Here is a 17,574-nt window from a genome sequence, read left to right as displayed (position 1 = left end):
ACCGGGGCAAGTTGTCACACAGGGAAGTGATTGTTGCATGCATTTTATATGTGATTGTGATTCCTGTTTGCAAAACAATGGTTTTAACTTGAGTCATCTTTTATATAATTGCTGTTTTATGTATTATTTTGTTTTATAATTCTTTTATTGTTGGAGCAAATATCATCAACACACCAATTAATATCCTATAACAGAGGGTTTCAAACATTTAGATTTCAAGTACCCCCAAATATAATCATTCTTGTGCCAAAATTTAAAAGGAATCATTTAGACACAATTTATACTTTGAAAATTGTATATCATAAATCGGTCTAAAATTTTATTTGTGGAAATATTTTGTTTTTATTAAGTTGCATTATTATTATTTTTCCTACTCATTCGTACTGTACTGTTATAGTGCTGTATTTATTTGTTTATTTATTTTAATCTTATTTTTAATATTATATATATATATATATATATATATATATATATATTTATTTATTTATTTATTATTTTTTTTATATATATATTTATTTTTTTGGGTTCCCAGGGCCCCAGTTTGAAACCCCCTGTCCTATAGCACGTTTTAAATACATGTGTTATGGAATAATAATAAAAAAAATGTATTTGTCTCAGATAAACTAAAAATGAATAACAATAAACGACTTAGTTTGACAACATGCACCACTGTAGAAAACAACATATATTAAATTTGCTGTATTTATTTTTGGGGTAATAACAGTGGAAATGTTTAAAGGCTTTCTCAAGAATAAACCTAACCTGAGAAAGAAATAAAAAGTGTGACAACTAACCCCGGTATTATGTTATACTGAGTAAGAGATGGAAAAGTTCACAGACCCAAATCCCCATATCTGTGTGACAATAAATAAAGTTCTAAAATAATAAAGTATAATACTTCTATTAAATATGGTAATGACGACAAGTCCACATTCTAGAATCTTTTTGAAGAAACCAGCATCCTCTACGAGAGAAACCGCTTTACCGTCCTGAACCTCCGTAGTGTCAGTTATTTCATGGCTCTGAAACAAAGACCACATTGTTTACATTAGTATTTATTTCACCAGTGTATGCAGACTTGCAACAGATCTCGACATGTGATGTCACTTTTCCTGAAATACTTCTCGGAAACTTGTCAGTGTTACTAAATTCTAAAAACCAATGTACAGATCAGTTGATATTTTGAACCTGTTTCATACTGTTTACGTATTTTCACTGTTTAATGTTAAAAATATTACAAAGGTCAGAGAAGCACTATATGTATTAGGTTGTGTATTGTAAACTGTATTAAATATAGCAATGTAAATGACGTGTGAAGGGTGAGTTTTAATAGCTTAAGCCACTCCCTGGACTTTGTGTTATTTTTAGTGTATTGTACAAGGGTAAATAAGAAAGATAATTTCATTTATTTTTCACCATGACCCTATAGGACGAGCAGCTTCAAATAGTTGACACTATTGTTAAAAATCAGTTTATAACTATTTTTAATTAAAGCTAAATCATCACAAACAATTTAAGTAACCTCAAATAATTACTTCCACTTTACTCATCAGTTTAAAGCAATCAGCATGGAGATTTTCCCAGCGATAGCTATAAATCATTGCCATTCAATATTTGACACTGCAGCAACATATTAATCGTATTTAAAAGAACTGCATACATAGAGTTTAATCCTAATTCAATGCTAGCTTTATGAAATATATTTACTAGCATTAAAGCCCATATTTGTGTTACCATATTGTGCAAGCATTATGGTCACAATGGTAAACAGTTAATTGAATGGAGGGCTTGACCTCATGTTAACTAACCAAGTTTATGTATTTAATCTGCATTGTGTTGCTAGTGTCTCTTTGTTCATAATGAATAGATCTGCTCTCCCGCCAACTACGCGTTTCCCTGTAAGCCTCCCTCCATCATAGACAAACATGTTAGTCACTCCAAACCTCTCCCTTGGTTTCTGAGACCGGCTTGAGAAAATGTGAACTTGAATTTTTATTTTAAACAATATTCATAGTGTTGTTGTTGCATTTTTGTTGATAAATGATAAATATATGGATGTCTATAATGTTGTCTGCAGAAGTTTGTTTTATACCTCTCTTATAGTGGTGTTGTGGTTATCATCTCTGAGGGTTCATCGCATACATCCCGGCTTGGTTGCCATGCTGTAGTTCCGGTTCTCCCTGTTGAAGAAACGATACAACGCTTAGGAGAGGTCATAATAATAGAATCATAAGCATATTACACTGTTAAAAATTATATGATCAATAAGTTATGACAACATATGTTTGGTTTTTTACATTGCTTTAACTCGTCAAAATAAGTTAAGCAATTTTTCAACTTTTTTTTATGTTATACAACACTGTAAAAAAAAATTGCTGCGATTATTTATCACAACTTAAAATCCAACATTGTATGTGTTCATGCTTGACTTAAAATATTAAGTTTAGTTAAGTTTAGTTAAGTTGGATATTTAAGTTATCTCAACAAATTTTAAGTTGTTATAACTAATCTTTTACAGTGAAGATTCAACTCATTTAAAAAAAAAAGTCAGTTTAATGTAATTTAAGTTGAAATGACTTAACATTCAAGTTGTCTGTGTTCTGCATATTCAGCCGTTTCATTCACTGAATAAAATCTAAACAGTGAAGTTATTGAATATTGTTCCAATCTATTTAAGCATAGAGGATGCACTTCACAAGCACAAATGTTCTGATGATCTGAACGATTCCAAATTGCACAAATAAAAAGATGATTTATGTTTGAAACATGAGTGAATGACTGAATCGCAATGTCTTATGCTGATGTTAACTAAATGTTTTTTAGGATAGAGGTGTGAGCAAATTTCTCAATAGATTTTTTAACTTATATTTCAGCCATAAGAAATTACATTCAGTTCTTACCAAGACTGGGTAGATTGGGCTTCTCTCAGGTGTGTGTGGCATATATGTGGGATTGGCAAGATGTTCTTTGAAAGATGTCCTCTGATAAGGTGCATGTTCTACTATGTTGGTTGTTTCTTCCTTTTTGTCTTTTCTCCTACAGGACCAACAGCATATCTGGAGAGATGGAAATGAGATATCACAATATAGCATACCATCATTCTACATCAAAATTTTTTCTTTTATTATCCTTGTGAAAAAGAAGAAGTAAGAGTACAGAAAAAATATACTTAAGTCTAAAGTGAATGTAATGTTTTTTTTAATTTACAGTTAAATAAAAAATTATTCTAGTTTAAATTCAAATGCAATTAGTTGAATCTAAGTGTGCTTTTTTGACCCACTTAAGTAGGATTTAAGTACATCTTTATATGTAATTTCATAATTGCTTCTATTATCTTTGAAATATGGTTCAAGTGTACTGCCGAATGTACTGACAAGCATTTAGGATAAATTAAAATATAATTTGATGTAATTTCTATTGAAACTTGTATTTCATGTATTTAAATATACATAATTTATCAATTATAATATAATATAATATAATATACATAATATAAAAAATTACAAATTTGTTATGATGAAGTTGCAATTTAGTACATTTAAAATATATTAATTTTATAGTAAATATTGAATTACACTTCAAATCAAGGACTTCGTGTGTGCTTTAGTCTGCTAGTCAAAACATCAAAATAAGTGTATTTTAATAAATGTGTTTTTAACTTGTATGTGCTGTACAGTAAAACTTTTAATATGACATTAAAAACATTGCATTACAAAGTGCATTTTTTTAAAAGCATACTTAAGTGTGTTAAGTGTATTATAAAAGTGTGTTCTTTTTTTCCACAATATATTATCAGCAAGTACAGTTTCTTAACAATACTTTTACATTTTGAAATACACTACAAGTGCACAGGGCACTTCATTGTCACGAAGGGTAGACCTACTTTGTGAAACTTGTGAGTTTAAAGCGAAGTGTAAATGTTTTTACCAGTAGTAAGATGATGAGGAGAAGCAGTATGATGACGCATGCTAACACTAGCAATGCAATGGCCCAACCAGGAAGCCAATGAGAACCACTTCCTGCATAGTAAGCAGCATTTCCAGCAAAGGGAGTTGTGGATGTCGGAAAAAGCCAGACAGGTGTGACTGTATCTACATTAAAAATATATATATATTCATAATTTAGGTAATAATATAGGTTAATTCTAAAATGCATATATATGCCAGTTTAATTCAAATTTACATTGATAGAGATAAATCAAAAGAGATCCAATTCATAAATTCTGAACTTTGCCTGACCCTGATGAATACTTACCAGCAGTGAACTGTCTGTTGAGTGCAAGACCATTTGGTTGAGTATGATTATCTATGGCTCTCAGGAACAAATATTTGATCACAACATGGTTGATAAAAATGGTCTGAAACTGAATGGTACAATTCGCGATCATAGGTTCGCTCCTGTAATCAAACAAGAAACAACATTTTGCCAAATTGATTGTAATATATAATGCAGTAACATCACCCTTGTGTCAAAGAAGTACACTTTGGCATATTTTTAAAACGAGCATGTATTACCGAAATAATAATCTCTTTAAAACAATACATTTAACTATTTTATGTTAATTGCAGTTAAATAAAATATATTATTGTAGGCTATATAATTATAATTTAATTGTATTTTACATGGAACTAACTGACTTACTTTAAATACTTATTGTCTTTGAAATTTGGTACATTTAGTACATTTAAAATATATTAACTTTAAATGTAATATCAAATAACAGTTAAAATGATAATCAAGTACTTTACATGTGTTTTAGTTTATGTTAGTCAACACATCAAAACGAGTGTACGTCTTTAATGCATGACAAAATATTACTAATGATTTCAACTTTAGCCAACTTTATAATAAAAAAAATGTATTTGACATTATTACAAAGTGCACTTTTTAAAAGTGTATTAAGAAACAGTTATGAAAGTGTACTCCTTTAATTTCATTAATATTCCGCAAGTACAGTTTAAGTACACTTCTTTTTCACAAGAGCATGCACTTGCAACTGACAAACACCTTTAGAAAAAGAATCAAATGAGGTTTACCTGAACTGTATATTTGTTACCCCTCTGTAAGTTTCTCTTGTGTCACATTTAGAGCAATTAAAGGCCAAGTCTAACTGTGAAAGTCAGACAAAATCATGTTTACAGATCTCTCTTAGGGTGAACAGCAATTTACATGTATACTTAAAATGTTGTTGCTATTATGTGTAAAATAGGGACATCTATTCAATGATAAATGGCAGGAAACACTTACAACTCCAGAAACCTCGGCATACATCCGCTTGTACTGCTGTGAGGTTGTGTTGAGGAGGGAGTCATTGAAGACACGGTTGGTGATCTCCATGCAGAGGGAAAATGAGTAAAGGGGTGTAGAGTAGGTCTGTGGGGGTGACTGGAGCCCCTCAATAATCTTTAAAATGCTCAAGGGCTGAGCACCTACAAATATGATATTCATTACCATGTTAGTAACCATCTAGTCACCATCGAATATATATACTGTTATTTTTATTAGATGGTGACTATATACTATATTTATATATTAGATTATGACTATTTAGGGGAAAAGACACAGTCACAAAACTATATAAAATGTATTTATTTAATTAATTTTTATATAGGTCTATATGATGTTGGTTTGTGGCTGTGTATATTTCCCAAAATAGTCATAATTCAGCTCATGTCAATGTCAGGATATTTGAATTCCAAAATTCTATTCTAATGGGTAATGTTAATAGTTTATTCACAAATCTCCAAGAGTTTTAAGTATTCAAGACACTGTAGTTGCAAATTGGGCACATTATATATTATTTTACATGTATCAAAAATGTATTGAGATCAGAAATTTTTTTAAATAGCATATAATATGTTTTTTCTCTTTTTTATTACAAAAATTCCTGCGATTGTATGGTTTGAACAAACTGGGTTTACAAACATTATTGATATTTTCCAAAAACTGGCATTTTAAAATTATTTTAGCACTTTTTTTTATTACTGACATGTTTTGTGTGTGTGTTCTTGATTCATTGACTTTACAAAGTACAACAAATTTGTCACAAACACAGGTTTTTTTCCCTCATAATATAAGCAATAAAGCAAATTCTTTCACAACTATAAAAAAAAGAACAGATGTAGCCTATATACATATTAAACTAATAACTTCAACAAGCTGAAAGTTGGAGTCAGTGAATGAAATAAAAATGAGAAAGTGAGTTACCATTACAGTTTGTTCACATGAACTCTAAAGCGATATCCTGAAGATATTTCATTAAATGTAAACTTTTTAACGTACCTGCAGCAGAAAACAGCAGGAAGCACAAAACTGCCCCGGTGAAATGCAACTCAATGTGCTTCATCCTGAAGAAACTGGATTCAAATTCACGGAATGTTGAAGTATTCCTGTGTCGTGTAGAGTTGTTCTGATGGTAAATGAAGTGTAATCTTTTATTTGCAAAGCTTTTATCAAGAGAGACTGCCAGCTGTCAATCAATCATGGATGGAGGCGTGGCTTTATGGGACCTAAAGTTAGTAACTGATGATGAATCATATCAATTCTTTTTCATTGTTCTTCACTGAGATCCATGGACCTTCGTCAAAGCCATTTTGTTTGACCTGCACCCATACAGTACAGTGAAATATGCTTGCGTCAAAACTTGGCTGTGTTTAACCAGAGGTTAATGCGTCTGACAATGGTCAGCTGCACCCAAAGGAGAGGGATACATGTGCACTGCACAGGATGTGTTGTCATGGAAACATATTGTTAAACATTAAACATATATACAGTATGTCAAAATGAATAAAATGAGAAAAAATCTGCTTTTTTCAAATTTTATTCATTTTGACTTATAGTTTGAGGTAAAAAAATAAAAATAAAAAAAAAATAAATTTAGAAGATTTTAAAACTGAAGTAGGCTACAATTGCAAAAATGTAGAAGTTAACGTGCAAAAAATCAAACCACCAGAAACTGTAAACATTGTACCAAATAACAACATATACAAATATATGAATCTTGCCCCGACTTGACATTTATGAGAAATGCTTTCATCTTGAGAACACAATTCAACCTTTCAATTGTAATCTGCCTTCATTATTTAGTGGCCTATTGTCTTGTCAGTGTGTGTTTGATTGAATTTATTGAATTCTTTGAATCCACATCTATATAGGCTACTGTACATGGTTTGAGGAAAGAAGTTTCGAGGCTTATTTAATTGTCTGCTTTTATTCTGTGGCTCATTGGTGAAAGAATGTAAAGTTCAAGACTGTACTTACATTCCATAACTCAAGTTTCCACTCTAATATCTGACTTAGGCAATAAGCAAAATAATTTTCTCACATCCAGCTATAACAAATGGACGTTTCCTGTTGCTGGTCATGCCAGATCCCTTTGCCAGTTTCAGTAATGTGAAATCATTTAAGTAGATTCAACCATTGTGCCACCTGCTGGAATAAACATAATATTGAACCGTATCCTATGACACAGGCCTAGTTCTCTCCTCCAGGGGGCGCTCGACACTCAGAAAGGCACCTTCAGAACTCACGACGTTTTTGTCCTACAGTTTTTCACAATGGTACAAGACACATTTCTTGAAACCTTCACCCATTTTAATAATAATAATTCATTACATTTGTATAGCGCTTTTCTTGGCATTCAAAGCGCTTTTACATAGAGGGGGGAATCTCCACCTCAACCACCACCAATGTGCAGTATCCACCTGGAAGATGCAATGGCAGCTATGTTGTGCCAGAACGCCCGCCACACACCAGCTTATTGGTGGAGAGGAGACAGAGTGATGAAGCCAATTAATATATATATATATATAGGCTATATATATATATATATATATATATATATATATATATATATATATATATATATATATATATATATATATATATATATATGGGGATGATTAGGAGGCCATGATGGACAGAGGCCACTGGGCAAATTTGGCCAGGTCGTCCTTTCACCTGTACTCAAAATGAAACTGCTTTCAGATCATTCACACAGCCAGCAATGGATAAACTCTACAGATCATGCATTAGACACACTACATACAAAGAAAAAGGAGAACAAAGCATCCAGAATTAGAGTTTTAGAGAATTAGAGTTTTGCAAAAAGAGTGCATGAGATTTGCAAATGTGTAACTGTCTGAACTGTCTGTCATAATGAAGTCAAAATTACTTTAATGATGAGTAACTGACATTTCATCACTTTTTGAACAGACAGCGACGCACAGATAGAAAAATAAACTGTAACCCCTGGCACACCTGTTTAGTTTTTCCTTTGATTTGTCTACTATTTAGTGTCATTCGTTTCTTTGCTCCTCTGATTTTGTTGATGTGTCCTGCACTGATTCCGGTTACAGACCTTTATCGCCTGGCTTTCGCTCCCCTGTCTGCCATCTACAGAACCCGGTTTTGTTCATGAAATGTTCTGATCTGCCTTAGCTTTTATGTTTTATTTATTATACTTTAAATTATTCGTTTATTTCGTTTTTTTTAGTACAAATGAATGACTTTTGTAAGTGCACTTTGATTACCATATGCAGGTTTAATAAAAGTTGAATTAACGTAACCTTCTGTCATTTTTACTCTTCAAAGTGTACACTTGCAGTTGTTGATTATAATTATTTAATGTTAGGCCCATTAAATAATAATAAGGATAAACAATATTTTTAAAAGTATATAATTATCTAACATCTGACTGATAAAAATGTACCTCAAAACATAACATGCTAAATGGGGATATGATATCTATATCTAGCAAAAAAATAAATAAATAAATTGTCAGAACGCCGTCTAGCAGTTGCTGAATGTCGCGCAACAACGTTGCTACAGCCCTGTCGCGTCTTAATTCTACGTTGTTACAATGTTGCGAGCACGTAGACAGCAACGTGATTTCAGATCATAGTAGAAATGCAACATGCCACAGACGTTGCCACAACGTAAATGTGTTTGCTGGGATATATAATATAATCGTTTAAATCTACTGACACTTGAATCTTTCAGGATTAGTGTAGCTTTAAAAAATAAATCAGCGACCACAAACTATATAAAATGGTTAAATAAAATATAGTATCTTTGTTATGTCAAACAATGTCTAATATGTGTGAAATCTTTTAAACACCACGGAATTTAAACATTTCAGACATTTTTCTCGAAAATCTGAGGGGGGGAGTCAGTATTGCAAGAGAGATTTTCTTTTTAAATTGTGACAAAAAAATACTTTATTGATTTATTTATATAACTCCGCCCTCCAACAACTCGCAACATGTACTCTCCACGTGATTTCTCACTACACTAATTTCAGTGTTATCTTTTCGGGTAGCGATATTTTATAGGTGTATTCCAAAAATTAAGTTTAGAACACTATTAGAATCAAATATGTTGTAATATCCTCAGTTGTAATAGCAATGTAATGCCTGCTGTTAGTGCTAGGAACTCTTTGCCCAAGGAGTCTTTCTGGTTGGACTGTAAACTGAGACGGACCACACGTGTACATGTGCCGGATGTAAACACAACTACCCACGTGTTCAAGTAGGATCCTAATGACTGTGCCTTACACATGGCTTTCCATTCAGCAGGCAGCTGGTGATCACTGCACACATTTACCGGGGATTGAACCTGAAACACATTTTGAGGTAAGCTGTTCAGGGACTAATCTAAATATTATTGCTTAAAATAAAGTCATCTTTGTGGATGTATCTTGCAGATTTCATCATGTAATTTTTTATTGCTATTGGCTAGTTGTATGCTCATGCACGTGTTGACTGTACAGGTACAGTAGTCATGGCAGGTAGGGGCAGAGGTCGTGGAAGAAGCCAGTTTACCTTCAGTGTGGACGCACTGGGTTTTGGGAGGGGTGATTCTTTACCAACATCGACACATACACCTTCTCCTATTTTTCCAGTAAGTGTTTTAATGGTAATATGAGTGTCTTTACATTGTAATATACGTTGTTAAACAAATCTTTAAAAAAATTAAGAAAAAAACCCCTGGCAGCTGTGCTTTAAACATGTTAAATGTTATTTAAACAACATGTACATTTTACAATTTAAAACAGATAAATCCAACAGCCGTTTTCTGCTGAATTAGTGAGGCAACTATGCTTCTAAAAATCTGTTTTGTACCTTTAAAATACAATGACATCCACCATAATAACCCTGGTGGTAAAGAGAAAACACATGATGAAGTTCTTATCTTTTCCACAAGCTAAGGTAAATACTAATATGAAGACACAGTGTCACGCACACAAATACAAAACGCCATCACACAAGACACTAAAATAATGCAATAAACACTCATTTAACAACATAAGCTGTAACATAAAACCCTATTGTACATAACTGATTACAAACTAAGAAGAAACATAATTATTAAAATAAAAAACTATCAATTGTGAAATGTCACACAGGGAATTCTGTGAAATGGTATTTTATTGTAAAATGACATGAAATGTAAGGTGAAATCTGTTACAGTTTTTCGTAGAGTAAAGGAACTTACTTTTAACCAAGTAACAGTTTTTTTACAGTCTGAATTACAATCATTTTTACAGTCTTACTACAATTGTTGTTATTACACATATATAAATGCTATAAATGTCTTATTACGGATTTGTGAAAATTAATTGTTCTGAAAAAAAGGTTTGGTTTTGTTTGAGTTTAATTTTTTCTTTCTTTTTTTTTTTCAGCCTATGCAATTTAGACCAGTGCCTCTGCTTACAGGAGAAGAGGTGGACTATATGCTCGCTCTGAAGCAGGAGCTGAGAGCCTCCAGCAAGAATCTGCCATTCAACATAAGAGCAGCCAGAACAAAGACAGGTACCGATGGGTTAAGGCAACATATGGGCAATACTGAGCACACTGAGAGTGGACAATTCTAAGCACAAAGGATGAAGATCCAACATGATTAGGCCCTGTTTACACCTGGTATTAAGATCCGTTTTGGTCGATCGGATCACAAGTGGACGACGCTAAATACAGGTCTAAACGGGGTCTAAAACGTTTTGAGCTTGTCCACTTCCGAACACTTCCAGAGGTAGTTGAAAACGCGTTCGAACAGCCACAAAAGACTGCCTATTCTCCGACTTCTGACCTAATGCGTAAACATTATGGGAAGCATGCTAGCCAGACGGGTTTGGTTTGAAGACGAAAACGTACAAAGCACAATGTTCTCTCAGCATTCCTGATTTCTAACACAAACTCACTGCGTGCGGCATGGTCTTGCGCATATCAGAGCAGAAACGAAAGGTGCTTCTCTGTATATTTTTCCGTCGCCTCTGAGCTTGTATAAATATGTAAATTATGCAAGCTTATTTCATTTATTAGATCGAAAGATCTGAAAATCCCCAGACATTTACCCGCCCATAGACCCTTCCGTCGAAGAAATCAGGACAGAGTGGACAAAAGAGACGGATTAAAATACCAGGTGTAAACGGGTGTGTGTCTCCCTCGTCTACTTGTGATCCGATCGACCAAAACCAGGTGTAAACAGGGCCATGGAGAATGAGGTCATGCAATCTCTGGATTTGCATTTGAACTGTGGGCAGTCACTGAAATATTCAAAGCCAACGGCCCATCAGGCATGGATGGTCAAAGACCAGGTTTGAACGGCTCTCTTTATTGTCTTCTTCTTTTAGATGTGGCACGGTACTCTGATAAATACCAAAATGGTGAGCCGAAGAACAACACAATTGAATGGAGTCCAGGTGAGACACAACAGATAATAAAGCAGAGGAAATTCAACAGTCAAACATAGAAACCTGAAATCCTCCACTGCATTCAAGTTTCAGGATGCCTTTTGTCTTTAAAGCTGGCAGTAAAGATATTTAAAATGTTACAAAAGATTTCAATTATAAATGCTGTTTTTTTAAACTTTCTATACATAAAAGAATCATGAAAAACATGTACAGTATCTGCTGTTCCCACAAACATATTAAGCAGCACAACTTTTTTCAACATTGATAATCTTGAGCAGCAAATCAGCATATTAGAATGATTTCTGAAGGATTATGTAACACTGAAGACAGCTTTAACACCATTTTAAAATATATTCAAATAGAAAACAGCTATTTTAAATTGTAATATTAGTTCACAGTATTACTGTTTTTACTGTATTTTTGCTCTTGGTGTTTCTTTCAAAAAAATATTACCGACCACATGTACCACTGTAGAGGAATTTTAATGAGAAATCTTTATTATTTATTGTGCTACAACTGACTATTAATTATATATTTCTTATGTATAGTCAAGAAAATGTAAAAGTCAGGTCTTCTCTAAAAATATTTGATTTCATTCCAGACTGGAGCCGACTGCCAAAAGAGCTTTGTATTAAAGTACGGAAACCCCGAAAAACACGTGAGAAACTCTATTATTATTATTATTATTACCATGTGCGTAGGTTCTCAGTCTAATGTACTAAATTCTACCCAATTCATGTTAAAATAGGAGTAAACCATGTGTCTTTTTAATACCTTTGTTCCGTAGTCATAGGTGCAAAGTCACAACTAAAGCGAAAACCAAAAGTAGTTGCTGACAAAGAAGAGGTTCTCCAAAAACTAGAGGTACGAGTTTACTGACACCATAATATTTTGTTATGTTGCATTAACTGTTTTAAACCTTTTTCTTTTTTTTTATGCTGCTGTAATCTGTGTATGCAACATGTTAGTAATGTTCATTTTATGGAATAACATTTAGACACTTGAGAAAAGAGAACAAGAGCAGCATTCTGATGAAGAGGAGGAAGAGGGGAAGAAGAAACAGAATGACGAGGAGGAGCCAGATGTGGATGAAGATTATGTTGAAGAGGAGATTGAAGATGTACGTTTTTTTATTTATTTTTTTATAATTTGACACAAAACATATTTTTTTCAACAATATTTGTGGCACTGTCATTTACACATATGACTTCTTTCTTTTCTTTCAGGAGACAGACTACATCATGTCTTACTTTGACAACGGAGAGGAATTTGGAGCAGATAGTGATGACAATATGGACGAAGCTGTCTACTAATGTGGACATCACTGGGGGATACATGTTTCTATGAATGAGACTGAAAGTATGTATTTTAAGAAGTGTCTTAATTCAAGCATATTCTTTGTTTCAACTTGACACATGCTGAATCAGGTCAATACCGGAGACTGAATTTAATTTCATGACTAATGTAATTAAGATCTGAGAATCAATGCTGCTATTGAGATGCTGTTCCAACGGTATGATAGGCTCAGATACTGCTGCTATTCTAACAGTGTGCTGGAATGTTACTGAAAGACAGTTTTAATTATGCTTTTAATTTAATTATTGTAATTGGAAAGCTCTGCTTAAAAAGGGAACACACAGAAGCCAGGATTCCTTTTTGTCATATAGGAGCGGACACTACAGACCATATATCATGCATCTCATGTTTACACCTGATAATGCCTTGAATTGCAAATTATAACTGTATGAGAAACTTCATCCGTTTTTTTGTTGTTGTTGTTGTCCGAGTGGTTTTGAGTGTGTGACAAAAAAAATCGGGACTACTTTTTTTATGATGTTTTTTTTATTTATTGTTTTATTCTGGAGTTTGACATTCCCAGTCTTTATTCACTCCCATTACCGGTATATGGAAATGAGTGGCTAAGAGTGGACATTCTTACAAAATGTCTTCTTTTGTGTTCCACAGAAGAAGGAAAATCATGTGGGTTTGTAATGATGACATTTTCATGTTAGCTATTTCTTTAAAGGCACACTATGTAGAAATTGTTTTTGTCACATGTAGTCACAAAAATTTCTATGTAGAAATTGTCAATGACACCTAGAGTCGCTGTGGAATACTTGCACTGTCGTAAATACCCACCCCCACCCTGTACACCGGTACCTGTTCGGTAGGATAGAAGCGGCCCGAGTGGAGCAGAGAAACGGCATCATTAGTCAGCCGCCAGATGGCGATATTTGCCTTCAGTGTATAAACGAAATATTATGAGTTCTTATAAGTCACCTGATTAGAGCTTTAACATCCCCATGTTGTTTTGCAGTGCAGGAAATATTTCACAAAAGCAATATCAGTACTTTTAAAAAAAGAAAAGAAATTTCAAGAGACAGTATATACATCAGTTTTGTATGCTGTTTTTTATTATTATTTTGTGTTAAATATTTTTCTGTAAGCCCTGTCTTTTTATTCTGCAGTTTTGAAATTCATGCTTTGGCGTGTGTTGAGCACAGCGAGTCTTGATATCCATCTTGTTTTACTGCAAGGATTTCTTGCAGCAACATTTTGCAGTGCTAACATATAAGCTAACAAACCTTACTGAAAAATATCAGCTCCCCTCTAACATTAAACCTAATTTACCAAGTGTCAAAATCAGATGTGTTCCTTTTCATAACCCACGTGCTGCATCTACATCATTACAAATGTGTAGTTACATATAATTACTTAGCTACTATTTAGTATTTAGCTACCCTTTTTAAAAGTCTGCTGAAGTAGGCTATACTTCTTTTCATAAGGGGCTGAACTTGCACCTACACAACTTGCATGCAGAATTTTCCATCAGGGCCTGAGGAAAAACATGTTATACAACATGTATCACGCGCTGTGAAGGACAAGGATGTGAAATGTAAGTCAACAAACAGAAGCAAACTCACCTGAAGAAAGTACTGCCCCCCCTATCTGTGCGGTGACCTATAGCACAACTGAGACATAAACAAATGCCACAGTCTGGAAACACGAAACGACCTGGTTCACTTATTGAATGTATTTGGACCAGCATGTGGCTATGCTGAATAAACATGGAGCATTGCTTACAGTAACGTTAAATGCCTGCAGTCCTGACGGTGATAAATGCACATTCAACAAAACTGTAGTACACGGGATATAACATTAGTATTTTTTTATTTAAAGCAGCCTGTTGTTTGTGCTGCATGGAGGGATCGTGTGTCAGTGTGAAGGCCGGGGTCTGTGAACTTATAACTTTGAGCAGCACCATATATTTCACAGCCCTTCACCCTGTCAGCAAGCTTAACGTGGAGGATCCCGAAAATGTCTCGGTATGCCATGCATTGCACAAACATAAGCACACGTACTGCAGGCGGCTTTAACAAGCATGAATTGTAGAGTTTCTCTATTAGTAAGACTCATAATAGTAATTTATGATTCTTTGTGGGCCATTTAGTTACATAAATAGGTGAGCATGTTGACAACATGTGTAAACGTGTACATGCATACGTGTGACTTCCTTCTGTACTTTCTGTACTCAGCGTGCCTTTGTGGTGAGACAACGAGAACACAGTGTACACCCACAGACCTTATGCATGTGCTTCATTTGGAACAAGTCATTTTTGCTTTGTCCAGCTCGCTTACAAATGATACAACTGACCTGATTTTGACTTTTAACTGAATATCTTTTTTTAATCTTATCAGTAAGATAAACTATTATAACATACTCTCCAGATCAGAATCAAGCTGGATGCTGATGCTAAAGATGAAGCTATGGTTTTGTCGACCCAACACTGTACCAAAATTGTTTACCGTGCATAAATAAAAATGTCCTTAAAATCAAACATGTCATTTATTACTATTACAATGAAAGCACAACAATATGCTAAAATATTAACATCCCTTGTGAATAAGTGCACATATTGAATGTGCTCACAATGTACTTCAAAACGAACCGTATTTAAACCGTTTATTAAACCGTACTTGCAGATAATATAATATTAATGGGAAAAAAAGCCACTTAAGTGAATCCGGCTCCAGGGAGTTAATAAAGTCCTTCTGAAGTGAAGTGATGCGTTTTTGTAAGAAAAATATCCATATTTATAACTTCATAAACTATAAGCACTGGCTTCCGGTAATGGCTGTACACGAGTCGAGTTCTGATGGAAGAGTGACCTCTGACCCGACGCATGACGTATTGACGAACGCGGAAGCGTAGAAGATAGCAAAACAAAACATCAGTCACGACTCACGAATTAGAAGTTTAAAATGAGAATTTCTTTACTGAAATGTCGGAGCTTGAGTTTGTTGCCCAGCCTATTTGTTTGAACCGCTAGAGGTGTCTACTCTCAACTAAGCTTACGCTACTCCAACGTCCTACATCATGCGTCAGGTCAAAGGTCACTCTTCCACCGGAATTAGACTCGTGAACGGCCGTTACCGGGAGCCAGTGTTTATAGTTTATAAAGTTGTAAATATGGATTTTTTTTCTTACAAAAATGCATGGCTTCACTTCAGAAGGTCACTTTATTAACCCCCTGTAGCCGTATGGATTACTTTTATGATGGATAGATGCGCTTTTTGGGCTTCACAATCTCAGGCCCTCACTACTCCCCCTATAAAGCTTGGAAGAGCCAGGATATTTTTTAATATAACTCCAATTGTGTTTGGCTGAAACAAGAAAGTCATGTGCACATGGCTGGGGGTGAGTAAATTATGGGATAATTTTCATTTTTTGTGTGAACTAGCCCTTTAAGTCCTACTTAAGAGGGTCAAAAAGCACTATCAAATTTAGCTAACTGCATAAATTTAAACCATAATGCATTTTCATTTAATTAACATGCAATAAAGCGTCTGAAAACATTAAGTTTAGTTATTTCTTAGCTCTTTTTAAAGTATTCTAAAGTGTACTTCTTTTTCACAAGAGAAGACAAGGCTGTATAAGAATACCAAATAGTTTCCAAATGTCACCTACATTTTCATGTTCTAGTCATGTTCATAAATGGTTGGTAGTTTAATGTGTTCTGTAAATATGTTTGCTGTAGCATATAGCAAGTCATATGTGCTTGCAGCTTCCTGTTTTCTCAACTCAACTTTATTTCTAGAGCACATTCAAAAACCACAATGGGTCCCAAAGTGCTGTACATGAGAATAAAAAAACAAAAAAAAACTCCCTTTGTCGGTTAATTCTACTTATAAGGGAGGCAAGGATAAAATTAGTTGCTTGGGTGTCTGTTTTGTCACTTTTTGTCATCACCTGATATTCTTGCCTGAAGGTCATGTTTGGTGAACTTCACACATGCACAAGTCAGTTTCAGGACAATATGCCAAAATGAGGTCAAGAAGGGTAGATTTAGACTTTCATGCTGTGCTGCATCAATCCAGTTAGGGAACTAAAAAAAGAGGATTCTGCTGTGGCAAGAAGGAGAAAGGCCTTGGAAACGGGCCCTCTCACGTGTCTTACAGCCAACACAACTGTGTGAATGCCTGAACAGGCTTGTGCTGAGATTAAATGTCCTTTAATGTCCTTTAATATACTTTAAGGCATGTGACAAGATCAAAACAGCTAAGTGTGACATCACTGTCTGGGTCTGTTGCTTCATCTGGCTTGAGTTTTACCCTGAAAAGACTTGAGCAAGAAGCATACTCCACCCAAGTACACTAATGCAGATTTTATTCAGGTACCGGTAGTTTATGATAGACAAGTTGTAAACTAGTTTAACTTTGACTGCAGAGGAACACAGTTTATGTTAATGTGCACTATATAGGCAATAATGAAAATGCTCCGCATACTTAAAAAAGTAGTTTCTGGCTTCAAACAAACGTAATACATCTTTCTATATTAGAAGATAGTCAACTGCATGTTATTTATTTATAATTCAATGAAAATG

General features: G+C 34.2%; 2 protein-coding genes across 2 annotated transcripts; one reads left to right on the top strand and one right to left on the bottom strand.

The window, feature by feature from the left end:
* Window positions 1–495: 495 nt before the first annotated feature.
* LOC309510390 (uncharacterized protein) lies at window positions 496–6,665 on the bottom strand. The gene is made up of 8 exons (XM_082185136.1): window positions 6,283–6,665; window positions 5,248–5,429; window positions 5,037–5,110; window positions 4,255–4,397; window positions 3,928–4,091; window positions 2,901–3,056; window positions 2,093–2,180; window positions 496–1,022 (listed from the first exon to the last, which is right to left on the bottom strand). Exons 1-7 carry the CDS (start codon window positions 6,344–6,346, stop codon window positions 2,118–2,120), a joined length of 846 nt encoding a protein of 281 aa, XP_082041262.1. The 5' UTR covers window positions 6,347–6,665; the 3' UTR covers window positions 496–1,022; window positions 2,093–2,117.
* Window positions 6,666–9,476: 2,811 nt separating this feature from the next.
* On the top strand, window positions 9,477–15,528 carry polr3gla (RNA polymerase III subunit GL a). The gene is made up of 8 exons (XM_082185515.1): window positions 9,477–9,632; window positions 9,770–9,900; window positions 10,682–10,811; window positions 11,630–11,698; window positions 12,291–12,347; window positions 12,477–12,553; window positions 12,687–12,809; window positions 12,916–15,528. The coding sequence occupies exons 2-8, from the start codon at window positions 9,781–9,783 to the stop codon at window positions 13,000–13,002; spliced, it is 663 nt and encodes a 220-aa protein (XP_082041641.1). The 5' UTR covers window positions 9,477–9,632; window positions 9,770–9,780; the 3' UTR covers window positions 13,003–15,528.
* The last annotated feature ends 2,046 nt before the right edge of the window (window positions 15,529–17,574 follow it).

Source organism: Leuciscus leuciscus (genome assembly GCF_965113295.1).
Source record: "Leuciscus leuciscus genome assembly, chromosome: 12".
NCBI lineage: Eukaryota > Metazoa > Chordata > Actinopteri > Cypriniformes > Leuciscidae > Leuciscus > Leuciscus leuciscus.
This window is presented reverse-complemented; position numbering and strand designations above follow the sequence as displayed.

What these genes read in the sequence shown, in the direction of transcription:
- polr3gla (XM_082185515.1), top strand. Translation starts at nt 9,781, where the DNA reads ATGGCAGGTAGGGGCAGAGGTCGTGGAAGAAGCCAGTTTACCTTCAGT. An exon ending in CACAATTGAATGGAGTCCAG is followed by an intron (nt 11,699 to 12,290) that starts GTGAGACACAAC and finishes ATTTCATTCCAG; the next exon opens with ACTGGAGCCGACTGCCAAAA. An exon ending in TTGAAGAGGAGATTGAAGAT is followed by an intron (nt 12,810 to 12,915) that starts GTACGTTTTTTT and finishes CTTTTCTTTCAG; the next exon opens with GAGACAGACTACATCATGTC.
- LOC309510390 (XM_082185136.1), bottom strand. Translation starts at nt 6,346, where the DNA reads ATGAAGCACATTGAGTTGCATTTCACCGGGGCAGTTTTGTGCTTCCTG. An exon ending in CCTGCTGTTTTCTGCTGCAG is followed by an intron (nt 5,430 to 6,282) that starts GTACGTTAAAAA and finishes TCATATTTGTAG; the next exon opens with GTGCTCAGCCCTTGAGCATT. An exon ending in ATGCCGAGGTTTCTGGAGTT is followed by an intron (nt 5,111 to 5,247) that starts GTAAGTGTTTCC and finishes TGACTTTCACAG; the next exon opens with TTAGACTTGGCCTTTAATTG.